General features: G+C 35.9%; 2 protein-coding genes across 5 annotated transcripts; one reads left to right on the top strand and one right to left on the bottom strand.

Moving 5' to 3' along the window:
- Nucleotides 1–7,316: 7,316 nt before the first annotated feature.
- LOC103945364 (phosphatidate cytidylyltransferase 1) lies at nucleotides 7,317–12,735 on the top strand. 3 transcript variants are annotated; one of them, XM_009355955.3, is made up of 12 exons: nucleotides 7,317–7,466; nucleotides 8,437–8,594; nucleotides 8,977–9,230; nucleotides 9,344–9,495; nucleotides 9,759–9,900; nucleotides 9,984–10,140; nucleotides 10,619–10,666; nucleotides 10,765–10,851; nucleotides 11,520–11,648; nucleotides 11,741–11,797; nucleotides 12,079–12,162; nucleotides 12,268–12,735. In XM_009355955.3, the coding sequence occupies exons 2-12, from the start codon at nucleotides 8,511–8,513 to the stop codon at nucleotides 12,349–12,351; spliced, it is 1,278 nt and encodes a 425-aa protein (XP_009354230.2). In that variant the 5' UTR covers nucleotides 7,317–7,466; nucleotides 8,437–8,510; the 3' UTR covers nucleotides 12,352–12,735. The 3 variants fall into 3 exon arrangements, with proteins under 3 accessions (XP_009354230.2, XP_009354308.2, XP_048438399.1); XM_009356033.3 differs by having other exon boundaries at nucleotides 7,358–7,496; XM_048582442.1 differs by having other exon boundaries at nucleotides 7,380–7,493; nucleotides 8,436–8,594.
- Nucleotides 12,736–12,934: 199 nt separating this feature from the next.
- LOC103945700 (alkaline ceramidase) lies at nucleotides 12,935–15,467 on the bottom strand. 2 transcript variants are annotated; one of them, XM_048582444.1, is made up of 3 exons: nucleotides 15,262–15,467; nucleotides 14,254–14,589; nucleotides 12,935–13,684 (listed from the first exon to the last, which is right to left on the bottom strand). In XM_048582444.1, exons 2-3 carry the CDS (start codon nucleotides 14,505–14,507, stop codon nucleotides 13,171–13,173), a joined length of 768 nt encoding a protein of 255 aa, XP_048438401.1. In that variant the 5' UTR covers nucleotides 14,508–14,589; nucleotides 15,262–15,467; the 3' UTR covers nucleotides 12,935–13,170. The 2 variants fall into 2 exon arrangements, with proteins under 2 accessions (XP_048438401.1, XP_009354600.2); XM_009356325.3 differs by having other exon boundaries at nucleotides 15,289–15,466.
- Between the last annotated feature and the right edge of the window lie 2,080 nt (nucleotides 15,468–17,547).

Raw genomic sequence — 17,547 nt, 5'->3', positions numbered from 1 at the left:
GCCAACCTTGACGTTCGTTCGTGGCCTAGACCTGGAGCAATACTTGCATTATAAGTTTTACCGCTGCCTTGGCTTCTTGAGTCACTAATATAATTAACTTCATGTAAAAAGAGTTGTACAAATGATCTTGTATTAGTGGTTCAAAATGTCATAGACGACATACATATATACGTTCATTTCATAAGAATTTTTCTCCATTACCAAACCTTCATTACATACTCATTACTAACAATCTCATGCAACTATAAAACATACTATAAGAATTTGGAATGTTATACATACTAATTATATGCCCTATTATAAATGTTAAGCACAAGCATGCCAATGTCCTAATTCTACATTTCTCTAATATTTTAAGCTCTTTCGTTAAGATAATTATAAAGCGAAGAATTCCACAGTTAACTACATGAGTCCACCAGCCGAGCATAGTACTGTGAGGTTGTAATTAAACAGGGCATTAAAGTGATTGATTGTATGATAAGGTTAATTAAGCCAAGCCCTAAGCCTTGAAGGTCATATAAGGACCCCTACCTTGGGTAGATAGCAAATCACTTTATGATCAATTGAGATGAATGAAAGCTTGCAGACGAAGACCCATACCTGGAAGGTAATAAGAAGGGCACCCTACCAATCATGGGTAGTAAGCAAAATCAAATGAATTGAACTCAGATAAATTAACGTTGCATAAGAAGACCTTGCGCCCGAAAGGAGAAGGGCGCACCCTACCCATGGCAATATCAAAAAAATTGTACGCCATAAAAATGCGAAGAAGCGTTTGATATTGAACGGTAGGTATGCTTTTCTTCTTTTCTACTCCCCAACGAAACCCTAGCTGTCACCACCAGGATCGTACGTACCCTCTACCATGATCCATGCATGGTAATCAAATTTTGGAGCAGAGAGCGGGATGATGAACAGATCTCATGTGATGTGAATCATGTGATTGCTTCCGTTCATACGCACAACATGAACTTGTGGTCCTAAATGAAAATTGACTACGGTACTATGTATAATCTCTATTTGGAGAAGATTTCTTGCAATCGGTTGTATATTTATTGTTTTTATCGCTCACTCTACTGTATCTACCTCTCACTTTTATAGTAAAAAAATAAGATGGAATTACCCATCAGAATATACAGTCAAAGAGTAGGAATCTCCTCCATTAATTTGGTACGCAAATAATTATGGTATCCATCAGTCAGATACTTTGTTAATTTCGTGGGACTTGTGTCTTTTATCAATGAGGAATTGTGCATGCAGGCTACAGAAGATTGCCTAGTTTTATGCTCTCAAGTCTCAACTCTGTGAAGAATTATCCAACAAAAGAAAAAAAAGGGTTTGATCAACGCAAAACATGCTATAAATAAACAAAAATTTGCTTGCTGGCGAGATATAGAAAATCTATAGATTTTGATACACTGATTTTGGAGCAATATACATATCACATGACTCGCAGCTTACCAATTATCAGTAATTGGTCCAACCGATTTTCCACTCTTCAAAGTCCTACTACTTAAAGATAATCCCTTCAACTTCCACACGCATCATCACTAATTACTTATTGTGTGATAATGGAACCCAAAACCAAATATGATAACGAGCAATTGGGTGTGTTTGATTAATTAAGATATGAAATCTTAAAGGGGTAGATTTTGTGTTAATCGATGTCTTCATCATTATCGCTGTCGTCCGATGGGTAAAATATGTGAATATCAGCTTCTTCAGGCAATCGAAAGCTCACCTTCTTTTTCACCTTCTTTTTCAACTCACGAGTTTTAGACTCATTTAGTTGTGTATTAATACTTATGCAGCTCATTGACGTCGAAATATCAGCAATGATCAAGTTTGCCCCATCAGATTTCTGATCCTCATTTTTGAGGGGTCTCTCGAGGCAGAAGCTGTCTTTTGCTTTAGAGAGAGAAGGCAATTTGGACGAAGAAGAAGATGCAGCTGGGTGTATCCTTTTCGAGCTGGGTCTAAGCACATACAATTCGCCTCCGTTGATGTTGTAGTTATGATCTGCCTTGACGTGGCCGGGAGACGTCAAGAGCCATTCTTCTAGAGTTATCATCTTGGTCCCATTCCCAGTTGCTCCAACAATTCCAGTATTTTTTGTGAAATTCTTGTAAATGTTCTTCTTCTTCTCTGGTGCCAATTGTCTCTTCCTTTTCTTGTTCTCCGATTTTAAGCAGTCCGGTTTCAGAAACTCCATGATCCACGGCACTGGACTCGAATTCCCACCACCATGGCCGCCAGATGATGACGGTGAGGACTTAAAATTGCTTTGATTAGCTCCCATTTCCGACCCTCTTAGCCTCTTTGACTAATTACAAAGTACGTAACTAATCAATATATGCGCGAACGAACGAAAGAGAATTAACTCAGCGTACGTTCGTCACAGATGAAATGAAAACGAGTCGAAGATGAGAAATGTATTGACTTTGTTTTTGTTTTTAAAGAAAATTTTAGACGGAGATGCCTAGAGGTTTAATATTGTTCATGATCACAATGAAAGCTTAGGTAACGTCAAATGTTTGGTATTTTTGTTTTGTGTGCGCTTTATCCACAACATCATCGTCATGCATGTGTTAGGGAGCTTCCACTTAATGCTACTTCATATAATTGCATGCATGATAACTTGGGCAAACTACGCACTTAATTACACGATCATTGGTTGACTTACAAACAAGAACCACCGTATAGCCGTAGGTGGCTTGGATTATTCTTCATCTTACTAAGCCAATACCCAATTAAAATTTTACAAGCTGGATTTTTAGAATTTGACAACAAAAAAATGGCGATAAAAACAAGGTTGATACTTGCGTTGCCCTCTTTGCTTTCATCAGATTCAAATCAAGGAGATGCATGGCAGATATCTATCTGCTAGCTTATCAGAATATTTGTCTTCTTTCAGGAGGTAGTACACAGAGAATCCAATTGGAGTATCTAGCTAAGCTACTGCTTGTTTTTTTTTTTTTTTTTTGGTCAAAGGAAATTTTATTACAAAAGCATACTTTACAACAAAGGCTCAACACACACTTTAAATACAATAAAAAAAAAGGCCCAAAACTAAAGGAAAACTGAAAAAAAAAAACCCAACAACAGGAAGGCCCAGAAACTACACAACTTCCGCCAGAAACTTCCGCAGCCCTCTCCACCCACTATAACAGGTCCACTGCCCAATTCCCCTCCTCCGTCCAGTAACGCCTCCATAGAAGTCACCTCCAACCACAAGTTGCTACAAGAGCACAGCCATGAACAAGGGATAATCGGCAGCCAAGTTAGCAAAGACGACTATCAGAATGAAGTTCACGGATACCCATGAACGACTCTGTCGAAACCGACATATTACAAGGAGAAAGTGGTGGTGGTTGTTTCACTCAAGCCGGAGCAATCACCGGAACTCTACACACAATCTTAGAAAGAAACATGGCTGATGATTGGATCGAAGATAGGCAAGGAAGAGGTATACCTTCAAGAGTAGAGGAATAGCTGAGACCAAAGAGAAAATTGAGAAAGGATAACTGTAGAAGCAAGGAGAGAAGAAGGAAAATAAAAGACACAGACAACCGACTCCAACAGAAACTAGAGCCAATGTCACCGGAAAAACCCAAGATTGAAAGGTTCACAGGTAATGAGAAATACTATCAGGGAAGGGAGAAGAACTCTCACAGGCAATGAGATCTGTTACCATTGAGTTCCTGTAGTGACGGGCCTGTCTCTGCTTTTTGTCTTCATTGTCAATGTAAAATTTGCACGTATATCGTATATGAATATATATAGAGATATGTATGATTGTTATTGCAGCCTCTTTTCCTATGCCGTCTTTGTTGTTTTCTATTGACATGCAAAAATCAACCACAAGGGCGCATTAATCACATTTTAGGAGGGGATCATTCATTAACTTCTAGAATACAAGGTCTTGCTACAATCATAACTGCAAAGAGACAATACATATCTCTTCCAAAAAGTTAGCAGTCTTAACTAGTTGCAATTGTATCAATGTGAGGCCCCTTTCCAACGTCGGTTTTACTGTTTTTCCTATGTTTCAATATTCTTTGAGAAATTTTATTTAAACCTAAATATTATCTCGCAACATCCAATTTAAAAGTTTTGCCTCATAATTTCCTATTTTACCCTAAAAAGTAACTTCAAATAAACAGACAAAAAAACCCACTGAGCACGTTAGCAGCAACTGCTGTCGACCTTCTATCCTCACTCGTCGTTGTTCAGTTTTTCTGAGAAACCTCCATAGGGATGGATCTTGTTCCGAATATTTTATTTTCTTCAATGAACTAATAATTAAGTTCGCCGATTGTTGCTTGGGAGATAGAGAGAGAGAATTGTGGACTAAGCTGGTTTTTGATTATGGGGTTGATGTTTTTCTTGAGATTTTGGGTTTGATGATGGAGGAGAGTGAAAAAATAGAGAATTTGGGTGGGGGTGGCAACGGTGAATTTGAGTAAGCACCATACCTTTTTCTATTAGGGTTTATGGTTACAATAAGAGACCAAAATTGAGAGAGAAAGAGTGGTGACCCACTGCACGACAGCGGCTGACGAGGAGGAGATGGAGGCTGTTGTTGTCTGCAACATCATAACCGCTCTCTTTTCTCTTACGAATCTAATACAACTTTGGCAACATTCCTCCTATTCCATCAACCAAACTCCACAATCCCTCTTGATTTCCGGCGATCCACCCATTTGCCGGTTGTTAATGCAATAATTTTTTCTCTACACCCATTTTTTATTTAGGACAAAATTGGAATATAATTTTTTTTCAAAAAAACAATGGATGTAGAGATAAGATTGCAGGGTTCAAATAAAATTTCTCATATTATTTTCCGCAATTTAGATTGATTTAATATATATTGTTGCTTATATACTAAGGGGGTGTAGTCAAATTAGGAGTTGGTAGGCTTTTAATAGATTTTAAAATCTAAAGGTAGTCAATCAGGATTTTATAAGATGATTTTAAAGGATTTTGAAATCATAGTGTAGTCAAATTAAGATTTGGTAGGATTTAAAAGAATACAACAAAATCCATGAGTAGTCAAACATGATTTAAAAAAAAATCAGTACAAATCTAGGGGTAGTCAAAATACTAAAGATTTGTTAGGATTTTAATTGTAGAGGGATTTTGATGGATTTCAAGGTGGGTGGTATAAATATCAAATTGCATCAAGAATCTCACTCCACCCCCTCTGATTTCTTTTCAGATTCATAGGTAGAAGATGAACAGTCTCAAACAGAAGAAGAACAGTTTTCAAGATGACATCAACCGATTTCTTTTCACATTCATCAGAAATCTGCATCAAGAGTGAATGTGAAAAGAACAGTCTCAAACATAAACAATTTCTCAAGAGTCAGATAGAAGATGGCAGAATCTCACTCTTCCATTTTTTTTTCATTAGAGTATTTCTTTGCTTTAATGGAAGTTGTTTATGTTTCTAGATTTTATTTCCATTTCCTCCGCCATTCTCTCTTTATTTGATTCTTTACCTAAACAAGACAAGACCAAGAATGCATTCCTGCCATGAGTACTTGTCTTCCCTGCCAAGAGTACTTTTCTTCCTTGTCGCATTCAGACGATTATATTTGAGCTGATGGTTCTTACCAAATTGTATGCAAAACTTGGGCCATGAATTATAACAATTTTCACGACAACAAAACTTGGCCATTTTCTTCTCTACAGCAACATTTGGCAGGAGTTTGTATTGGTTAAAATCTTTTGAAATCCTAAGAAATTCATGAAAGAAATCCATAAAAATCCATGGAAATATATAATACAAATCTATATAAATCTGCTAAAATTCATATAAAATCATAGAATCTATTAGAATCATTTGAAATCTGTCACTTGTAAAAAGTCTTTTAAAATCATTTGAAATCCAAATTGACTACACCTCCTAAAAGAAAAAGAAAAAAAAACAAAAAAAAAAACTCTTTCTTAGTCTTAGTTGTGTTAGGTTTCACAAGTTACATAAAATTGTAAAATAGTTATGGACCTCAAAAGGCCCAATAGAAGCTGAAATCCAAACTCCAAACACCCAAGGCCCAACACTATTTGGTTATGCAGCCTAAAGCGCCTGGGTTGGGCTAGGTGTCAATTCGATAAAGCTTGTCTTATACAAAATTATCATGGTACGAGCACGAAAAGTATCATATTCCAAGTGTCAATTTTTGGGAATGCACCAAATATATTAAAAGAAAGAACAATATAGAGATTTGATATGGGAATCTTGAAAGGAAGAAAGACGCATAGCATTCTATGCTATGTGTCGCTCTTCTCTTTTGGAAAGCTTGAAGATTCACAAAATCATTTTAGTCTTTCTTAACTATTATATGTTATTCATCAGCGTTCTAAATTGAATTCAGAATGTGTCGTGTGAAATATAGGTCTGAAATTCTTCCCCAACTACTTAACCACCCCATAGTGATTAAATGTCTTTTATTAATTAGATTAATTATATTTATTCTCCAAATTATTGTCTACTCATTACTCAATCACCACGATGTCACAATTCGTTTAAACTTGTTTTTCTTAAAATTAAAGGAAAACTAATGAAAATAACTTGAAAACTTTGAATTTTAACGATAAAGACAAAATAAAGGGTAAAGTGAATAGTATCAGGATTGATTTTTTAGTGTAAAATTGTGATTTTTCGTTAAAATAAACACTATTAAAAGCTTTTCGTTAAAATTCTCTAAACTTAATGGAATGGAGCTGTAAATATTCAATAATGCACATATTAAATTAATAATATTAATGCCACCTCCTTCCTCTTCCTATGGTCCACATGGGTTCCATGATGATGGCGTATTGTTGCACCCCCATCAGAATGATAGTGTCCTACTAAGTTTATTTATATTTTAAAAATACTATCATTTGACGCTTTAAAATTTTTATTTTTACGTGTTATTATTTTTATCAATGTTAGAATGTGTACTAAATCAAATATTTATTCTTCCGGGAATAAGAGTATGAAATGTAAAATTAAATTAATTTAAAGCATTTATCGATAGTATAAATGTTTAAAAACAATATATAAATGCATGCACAAAATACAAAATAAGCTTAATAACCAATGTAAATGTCGGATTTGATTGATTGACTTTTTTTTTACGAGGGATGGCAATTCAAAGAACGTGAGGGCAGTTTAGGAATTAGAAAAGAAGGAAAGACAGCGCATCTAAAATTTCAACACTTGCCATACACGTGTTCCCCAAAACCTAAATCACAAATCCGACGGTCAAAACTCCACCATTTTATATAATTAGGAGATGATAAGTAAAAATTCGATTTCATTTTTCGTCGTTTTCTTCTCTCCGCTCCCAGAAAACCAGTAGCGAGAGAAGGGCACTTCCACTCTCTCTCTCTCTCTCTCTCTCTCTCTTCGTGTTCGTCTCCTGTTTCCGCCATTGGGCTTCACTCTGTCACTTCCCACAAGAAAGGAACGAAACGAGGTGGGGTTCTCTCTCCTCTCTCTCTCTCTGGTGATTTTTCGATCTTTAGGTTCAAATTATTGGTTTTAAGATTTGAATTTCAACAGTGTCTGTGTATTGCTTTTAAATTGTTGAAATTTTATATTTTTGCACTGCTACACTATGTATGTGTGTTTCAATTTTCTGGGTTGGGCCAAAGCTGTGATTTTTCATGAATCATTCATTGGGGCAGTGAAAATTTGCAGACTTGTTATTTATTTTTAACTTTTTTCTTTGGTAAATTTATTGTGGATTTGGAGGTTTATATCAGGGCAATACCCTCTCCGCAGAGTTGCTTGAGGTGGAGGTATTGTGTTATTCTGAAATGGAAACTTTTAGGAGTGGGTGGCGTTTAATTAACTATAATAGGTTTACTTAATTTCGTCGAAATGTGAAATTTAATGTATGTATTACCTTATTTTCCAAGCAAGGAAGTGATGAATGTGGTGGGAAGGTATTGAAATTGGGTTGATCCCAAAAGGTTTGGAATTGATGGATGAATTGTGTGTTCTGCGAAGTTTTGGAATGCTAAGCTTGTAGTCATAACCATTTGATTGACATCTCATTGGTGGGTTCCCTTCATTTTCGGTTTCTATCTTTGGTACCTGCAACAAATTACCCTAGCTTCGTATACTTTAGAGCCCGTTTGATAACCATTGCGTTTTTAGTTCAATTTTCATTGTTGTGTTAGTGATAGAGGGTAAATACATGGGAGAATTAAGGAATATAGAAGGGTGGAGGAAGCCTTTGGGAGAGATGGATAAGAAATGTATAAGGCGGAAATTTAAACTAAGACAAAACGAAAAAGAATCTTAAGTTGTTTTCACTTTAAAGGGAACTGAAAATGGTCATCAAAAGGATCCGTGGTGTATGGAGTGCGCAATGACAAGACAATTATCATTTATTTTATGATTACTGTCCCCATTTATCTGAATGTGATTTGTACTTTCAGGTGAGGGTGATTTTGCATCAGAATCAGATACATGTATGTCTTAACCTATTAAGCGATAGCGAGTTAGAACAGTCATGCCAGGAGACAATAGTGTTGGCAGCCCACCAACCCCAAGGTCCCCAACTGCTCGACTTCGGCATCGTAGACGCTCAGCTGAGGTTTGTTAAAATTTGAAACTTTTCTTATTTTCTTTCATGCATGTAGAGTTCTGGGCTGTCTAGCTTTATTCTCTATGATTTTATATCTAATAAAATTGTTGGGGACAATATGAATTTGTATGGTAGTTTAAATAATGTAGAGCATACATTCGAGTTTCTCCTTATTTTTTTATACATTTTTCTCAGTTTTGTAAATGATCATTTGCCTGTTTTTAAGTTAGGGGCTTAAGTCGTTGCTTCTGTATAATAGTGTGTTTTTATTTTGTGCTCTTATTCAAACCAAAACAAATAAAAAGAAAAAGAAAGTTTTTATGCATGTGCAGTATTAGATGTAGGAATTTTAGATTAAGGGGTTATTCATTTATTTACTTTATGGCTGCAGGCTCTTCCTGATGTTAGTAAAGCAAATGGAGGCGATTTACTGGTTAATGACCGTAATAAATACAGGTCAATGTTGGTACGTGCATACTCTTCTGTTTGGATGATTGGAGGTTTTGCATTGATTATATATCTGGGTCATCTCTGCATCACTGCCATGGTGGTGGTTATCCAAATCTTTATGGCAAAGGAGCTGTTTAATCTACTCAGGAAAGCTCATGAAGATAAGCACCTACCGGGATTCAGGATTCTAAATTGGTCAGAATAGTAGCATTTCACTTTTTGTAGTGTATTTTACTCCAGAAATCTGTTCAGGTGTTATTTAAAGAGTGTTGCTGTAATATTTATTCAAGTTCAACTTCTCTGCTCAGGCACTTTTTCTTCACTGCGATGCTGTTTGTTTACGGTCGCATACTCAGTCAACGGCTTGTCAACACTGTAACTTCAGATAAAGTTTTATATAAGCTTGTCAGCAGTCTTATCAAGTATCATATGGTTGTCTGTTATTTCTTGTACATCGCAGGTTTGTTACACATGATATGTTTGTGTTTACACTTTACACAAAACAGCTTTAAGAAACTTATATTCAAGTTCTCTTTACAGCCAAATAATTGGTTGACGTGAAATTGGATTTCATTGTTGTCTCTTGTTGAGCAGCATCTAATACTATATTTGATTTGTATAGTGGTTTAATTGATGAACATTGTTTAGTTGGTGTTTGTCCTTTCCCCTTTTATATAACTCAGATGATACTGATGTTATTCCTTTCCCCATGATTGGGTTCAGGATTTATGTGGTTCATTCTTACACTAAAGAAGAAGATGTACAAGTATCAGTTTGGCCAGTATGCGTGGACGCACATGATTCTAATTACTGTGTTTACCCAGTCCTCTTTCTTTGTAGCAAACATCTTTGAAGGAATTTTCTGGTAATTCAAGTTACTGTAGGAACACACTCACACATTACTTCTTTTTTGTTTCTTTCTCTGAGACGAAGACAAAATTGATGCAGGTTTCTTCTTCCAGCTTCACTTATTGTAATCAATGACATTGCTGCTTATATCTGTGGTTTCTTTTTTGGAAAAACCCCTTTGATCAAGATATCACCAAAGAAAACTTGGGAGGGATTCATTGGAGCGTCAGTTATAACTATCATATCAGCATTTTTGGTGAGTTTGCTAATTAATTTGGTGATAGCAAATAGACTTCTCTTGTCTTACATGAAAGAGAAATCTTAGTTTCAGTCAGATTGCCGTGATTTCTTTTTTTTTTTTTTTTTTTTTTATCTTATGCTCCAGTATGATAATTATATGACTTGAAATGCCACCAGAATTGGTCACGATACATCTCAACTTTTAGAAATTTGTATCTTGCCAGTATTATTTGCGCATTGTAACATCCATGCCTCTTTTTATATCTCAGCCATGGGCACATATTTAGAAGATTTTTCCTTGAGGACTTGTCAAACCAAAAGTTTTCCTCTTTAAATATATCAAAATTTACTTTTTGATTGCATGCTTCAGCCGGATGTACAATGTTCTGGGATGTATAAACATTCTGACTATGAGTTCTATGTGAATACATGATAAGACGTTAATTTATTCAATTGAAGTTATACAAACATGGTATGAAAATTTGTTTATGCAGCTTGCAAATATCATGGGTCGTTTCCAGTGGCTAACGTGTCCAAGAGGGGTAATGATTCTGATTAATTTTTAGTCAATTGGTATAGGAAAGAAATGGTATTTCAGTTGTAGTTAATTTTCCACTGGTTTCTGTTGATGCACTTGCAGGATTTATCGACTGGTTGGCTTGATTGTGATCCAGGCCCATTGTTTAAGCCAGAGTATTATACTTTTCCAGAATGGCTCCCACACTGGGTAAACTGACACTTCTTGATTCTGTAATTACAATGACAGCATACCCGTTTGTGTATTGTAGTAAACCATAGATCATGTTATCCCTATGAAATTGTGAATTTAGTCTTTTTGTTGGAGATCAGTTATTTGACTTGTTTTCCACTTTTTGATAATGAAGTCATTATTTGGCCAAAGATTTTTGTTTTAAGTGCTCATAGAACATGCATGTGCCTATTTTATACGATAATTAGTCTCTACAGTCTGTTTTTCTTTTCAAACTGCTGTTTTGAACTTAGCTTTTTGGGATTAGATTACTGTTGTTAAATGTTCTTCTTATTCTTCCATGCTCATAAAATTCATTCTAACAGTTCTTTCAGTGGATCAGCAGGCTCTCTCTTAGTATTAGCAGTGAGATGATTGTATTTAGAGACTGCTTCAGTTATCTAAAAGCCATGCTTGCAGTTGAACATGATACATAAATTTGGATTCTTATAAATTAGGGACTTTTAACAAAAAGCTCTTGGTACTGTTCACTTTAACGAAAAACCAAATTTTTACACTAAAATGTCAATCCTGCTTTACCCTTTATTTTGTTATTTTCGTTAAAACTTAAAGCTTTCAAGCCTTTTTCATTAGTTTTCCTAATTTATATGACTGAAATATAATCTTTATCATTTTTTGTGATGCAGTTTCCTTGGAAAGGGATTTCAATTTTGCCAGTTCAATGGCATGCGTTATGTCTTGGTTTGTTTTCATCGATAATAGCTCCATTTGGAGGCTTCTTTGCAAGTGGCTTTAAAAGGGCTTTTAAAGTCAAGGTTTACTTCTGACGATGTAATTTGGATTGATGCAATTTTGCACAGTAAGCTTCCGTTTGAAATAATTTCTAAGATTCTTCCATTTATCATAGGATTTTGGTGATAGTATCCCGGGACATGGTGGAATCACAGACAGAATGGATTGCCAGGTACGATTTTCCTAAATAATAACTATAATATTTTTTTCAATCAGAGTACTCTAAATTACTTGGAGTGGATCGCTCATACTATTTACTATTGCGTCCATTTCCCACCTTATGATGATGCTACATGAAGTGGCCTAATGCAGAATCTTTCGCTTTTGATAATGGACTTTAATTAATTCTTTCACTCTAAACGATGGGGTCTTTATGTTTGGCTTCAACGATTTAGATGATGATGATGTGACCTATGTGTGTGCTTCTGCAATTGACATTGTGTTTTGTTGTAGATGGTGATGGCGATCTTTGCTTATATCTATCACCAGTCTTTCATTGTCCCTCAGAGCCTCTCAGTTGATATGATCATAGACGAGGTATCCTTTTTACAAGTGTCGTATGTAATGTTTTTGGCTTGGAAAATTTTAATGAACAAGTATTGATCGCAATTGGATTGACTGTTTTTTCTTTCTACAATTTAGATTTTGATGAACCTTACGCTCGAGCAGCAGCAAATTCTATTTGAGAAGCTTAAACAAGTCTTGCAGGATAGGCTGGTCGGATAATCGTGTGTGAATAACCTCTATTTCTGTCATCTGTTCTCCTCTTCCTTGCATGTTTATACATGCAGCACAGAGGCGAAAAAAGGGAATATTTGTGCATGGCGGTGTTCTGTTTTCGTAGAGCAACCCCCATTAGGTTGGAGGCATTCTTGTGTGCGTAAAACCTGTATATTCTCGTTGTCGTTTGATACATGGTAAGTTTATTAAGTCTAGATGGAATTTACATCTCTCTCCTCCCCTTGTATTTGCAGCTTTTGATGGATTGATAAGTAACATACCTGCTGCAAAATTGGTTGATGCTTCTGGTAATTGTAGTAGTGTCCAATTTATGTTGGCATTTTATGACAACATTGTATTTTTATACCTTGATGGATTCTTGCTTCTTTTTCTCGTTTTTCTTTCTAATACAACCGGTATTTGGTATTTACGGACCAGAGTTGTTCAGAATCAACGTGTTTGGCGTGTACATATACGCATGCTACATAACGTGTAATGGTTGCTTCAGTGCCAAAAAAAAGGCTTGGTGCGCTCGAAAATTTAGTAACAAACAATTGATAGCACCAGAGTTGCACTTTCGGAAAAGAGAGAACGAAAAACTGATGTCATATCGACCAATGCAACAGAAAAGGGCTTATAGATATGTTACATGTCCAACTTTTACAAGGAAATTTAAGACAAGATCCAATCTAAAACAATCAAAACCAATCTTTTCGGTCCAATCTAAAGAGAGAAAGAAAATGATTGTCCGGTTGTTTGGTCACGTTCCTCACCTGCGACGACATCTTTACTGAAACTATACTCCTGCCATTTGCTTTGAACCTCTCATTGGGCTTTTGGTTTCTCAATCTTCACATAGGGCAAAAACCCCATAAAACGAACAATCCTGGGGGACCATCCTCGCTGCTGGGCCCGGCAAAACATCAAGAAAGTGTTTGCAAAGTAGGAATTGAAACCCATGAACAAATGCCACAAGGCATGACCCTGCGGGTTAATCATCCAACCGGATATCTCTTTGCAGAAGATCTTATCACAGAGCCAACACAAACTGCCCGTAACAAGGGTGGCCACATACAGCTTTGCAATCCGCTTAGCACACACGTCTTGCGTGTATATGTAGTACTTGTACATTCGAGGTATGCAGAGAAGACACAAGATCATGTAGTGCACCTTAAAGCCAATCTCAAAACGAACCACAGAATGAACACCTGCGAAAACAGCACCATAGAGGAAGAGGAAGGTGGGCATTGTACTCCTATAGTGCCAATCTGGGGAGTAGAGGATATACATGTAAAGGAGCATCTCCCAAACCATTGGAGTCTCATCGCTCTGCTGTTGCCTGGAAATACATACCAAAAAAGTCTTGAACCCTCAACTTTCATTGCAACAATTTAGACAAGAAAAGGAAATTGAATAATAAAGTTACCGGACCTGACAGAATGAGTAACTAAAACAACTATGACAACTATGAGGCAGATAAGTCACTCCACATAAACCTTCACACCTAATGTGGATTATGCATATGTGCATGAATGCATCCGGAAAGTGAACTTCACTATTATTAGCTACCCAGACTACCTTTATTTTGCAACTCATGACATGTCATATATGCTCCTCAAACCGTTACGGATTAATGAAATTTACCCCAGTGCACAGGCTTCGTCTTCAAAGAAACAATCTTACAATAATTGCAACTTTCCATGTGATTTATGATCAGAAATAGTATACTCATAAAGGTCTAATATGTGTATCTTTTCGTGTTTCAAAACATGTCATTCACACTCTCCAGTTACACCTTTCTATCAACATATTAATTTAACTATTGCCTGATAGTCCAGTATGGTATGAGTTCAGCCACCCATCCGTTCATTAAAACTTCCAGAACGCATAAATCATAGTGATACTCACACATGTTGTAATGTGGCATGGTATAACATGCTTCCGATGGCAAGAATCATATTAGATATGTGAAGAATGCCAAATCTCTTCTCAAACCGCTGCCTCAAGGCATTTATAAGGCCAATGAGTGCCAACAGAATGCCTGGAATGTTTGATATAGTGTTGTAAAATTCAGCAATATAAGAAGAGTAGGCATAATTCTTTTCGCAACACTCAATTGTCGATGTGACAGGACCCCAGAAGCTTGATATTCCATCAGCCATTCCTATTTCTGTGCTTGTATATTCTCAACCGAGTCTTTTGCTTAAACCGTTGCAGAGTTCATAAAACCTGCAGCTCATGTACCTGCACAAGATAACGTTGTGAGCAATTTGGCATAAAAGTTAATGTACATTGAAAACCACCCCAGTATCGCGAAAATCACGTTCACCGTATCATGTATTTCCATAGAAAGCAGACAGTTATGACTATCCTAAAACCAACTAAGTCGAAGATTCTAAACCGTAAATCACACATTAATCACACACAAAATCGTAACTTGTTTAACTTCATCACTAAACCGAACAAATCAGAAACACTACCCTTACATCGAAACAAATGTCTAGATATTGATCGATTCAACAAAATCAAAACTAACCCTGACAAATGAAAACCAGCAAATTTCCATCATAAGGGTTGTCAAATTTCACCAATAACCCACACCCTGATAAACGTATAGTCAGATCCCACATAACAAATCATTAACCCAGATTATACCAGCACCATTATCCTCAAAAACACAAGAAATCCCAGCAATATAATCAAATATAAATTTATAATTCACAATAAGATCCAATCTCAACCGTTAAAGCTCACGTGATCTGCCCAAAAAACTTGAAACCCACCAAAAATCAATCATTTCCAATGACCCATGATCCACGAAAGTGACAGAAAAAACTTGAAAAACCCACCAAAAGATCGAACAAAAACCAGATAAAAAGTACAAGTTTATGCATAAGACAATAATAAGCCTATTACGTCTGGGTATTGAGGAACAAAACACACCGTCTTGGCCGACAGAGATCTCATCTTCTTCTTCCTCCGTGCTTTGGCGCGGGCACTCTCTGTCTCTCTCGTTCCCTCCCAAATTTTCAATGGCGTTCGAGGCTCTGAAATTTTTTTTTCTTTTCGGCGTTGGAGGCACAAAAACGAGAGCGATTTTGCGCGTTGTGATTCTTTTAGTTCTTTATTCTTTTTTTTTCTTTTCTTAATTTTAATTTTAGTGGTTTGGGGATAACTTTTTAATTCTTGCTAGGGCCGGTGCCGACTTAAAATGATTGCCCAGCCCATTGTTGGGATGGGCTTTATTTCTAAGTAAATGGGCTTTAGATTTGAACGAATCCATTTAAATGTCTACGTAGCAAGTGTGGTGGCCCACTGACTCAAGAACTCTTGTTTTTCTGACTTGTCAAAATTTTGATACTTTTGGCTAGTAACGTGGACAAATTTAAATATAAGAAAACTAATGAAAAGAGTTTGAAAACTTTGAATTTTAATGATAATGACAAAATAAAGGGTAAAGTGAATAGTACCATGATTGACTTTTTAGTGTAAAAATGTGATTTTTCATTAAAGTGAACAGTACCGTGGGTTTTTCGTTAAAACTCTCTTTAAACATTGTGTCCACTTGTTAAAGTCAGGTTTGGGATCACTATTGATCTCACCGATATTATTTCAAAATTTCATCGTATCACCTGGTAGTAAAGCAAGTGTTCAGCCTCATTTCAAGTAGAATATATATTGTAATTTATTTTGTCAATTTTTCGATCTAAGATCCTAATTCGTGAAAATTAAAGGTGTATAAATTATTGTTTATCTTGTTATTAATGAGAGATAATTGAATACAGGCGGTCATATTTAAGAATATTATTCTCAGTCACTTAAATTATAAAACTCTTTTATACTCGCGATTAAAAGCATTTTACCTACCCTGCATGAAATCTCTTATCTTAAACTACTGCACCGATGTGATGCTCGACCACTAAGATGAAGCGAGATTATTCCTTAAGCATTAACCCTCCCCCTCCCCCTCCGCCTCCCCCTCCTCCCTCATCATGAGAAGGTGTTCCTAATACGAAACTATTTTCGGACAATGATCCATCGGAATCTGATTCAGGCAAAATATTAAGTGACCAATTAATCTAAGCCCGAACCTTAAAATTATTTTAATCAGACGTCTAGATTAGTATACATAGAAAAGGCTAATATATATGGGGATGAAAAGGAAAGTATCCGATTTATATAAGGAGATTCTCTCAACAGTAAGACTTTTCATGGATTTTATGTTATCTCATGTTTTTAATACAATGTTGATAAAGAAATTGACGTTAAACTGCAAGACACTAAAGAGCCAAATAGTCCATAAAAAATTCCACTTTGAGATCATTTACTTAGCATTTCTCTTATATACAGGTTCAGAGTCACTATCATATGCTTCCCACTAATGGCAAAGAATTGGGTCACCTTTATATATAATGATCCCTTTTAGCTTTGTTAAATCAACGATTAACAAAATGGATTAGGGCAACATGCATGATTAATCAATGTATCTAGCTCAAAAAGCAGTCGTATACATGATCTTAGACATGCATTAGGACTTATACCAGAGCTGATGTAATATGCTTTTATTTACATCCGTTCAAAGAGAATGAAACAAATTTCCATGAAGCTTGATATGTATAGGACCAATTGGAAGTACTCGATCGGGCGATATCAAGCAGACAATGTTCCCTTTTCAGTTGGCCAAAAATGGATGACAAAATTGACTGATGGCGACAAGCGACAGATCTTGACAAGCACTTTTACCACACATCTATATTGCCACGATAAACTATGTAACATGTTTAGCTAACTAACTACGGTAAGATATGAAACTTCTAATTGGACACGAAATCTCCTCAAACTAAGTTGAGATGAATACAATTAATAATATTTCTTTAACATTACGAGAAAGACTTCTATTTATAATATTGTATACTATAATGATTCAAACTAAATAAATCTTAGATCCGCTTACTTGCACTACAAGACACCAACCTGTATCCCACATCTCTTGCGTGCGGCTCAAATCTCTCAACGTACAACGGTGCTCCTCTCTCTGATGCAACAGATTGTAGTATTGTTGCCAGCCTTCAGTACCTCACTCTCGCTAAATTGGACATTTGTTATGCCATCAATGATAATATTCCACAATAATTACGTATTTTTATTGAATAAGTTCAAAAATAATAAAATTTCGTTATTAACTTAAAATACTAAGTTCAA

The sequence above is a fragment of a genome, unplaced genomic scaffold, assembly GCF_019419815.1.
Source record: "Pyrus x bretschneideri cultivar Hongxiangsu unplaced genomic scaffold, Pyrus_bretschneideri_v1 Contig19, whole genome shotgun sequence".
NCBI classification, from domain to species: Eukaryota; Viridiplantae; Streptophyta; class Magnoliopsida; order Rosales; family Rosaceae; genus Pyrus; species Pyrus x bretschneideri.
The sequence above is the reverse complement of the archived record's forward strand: the minus strand, read 5'-3'. Positions and strand labels throughout refer to the sequence as shown.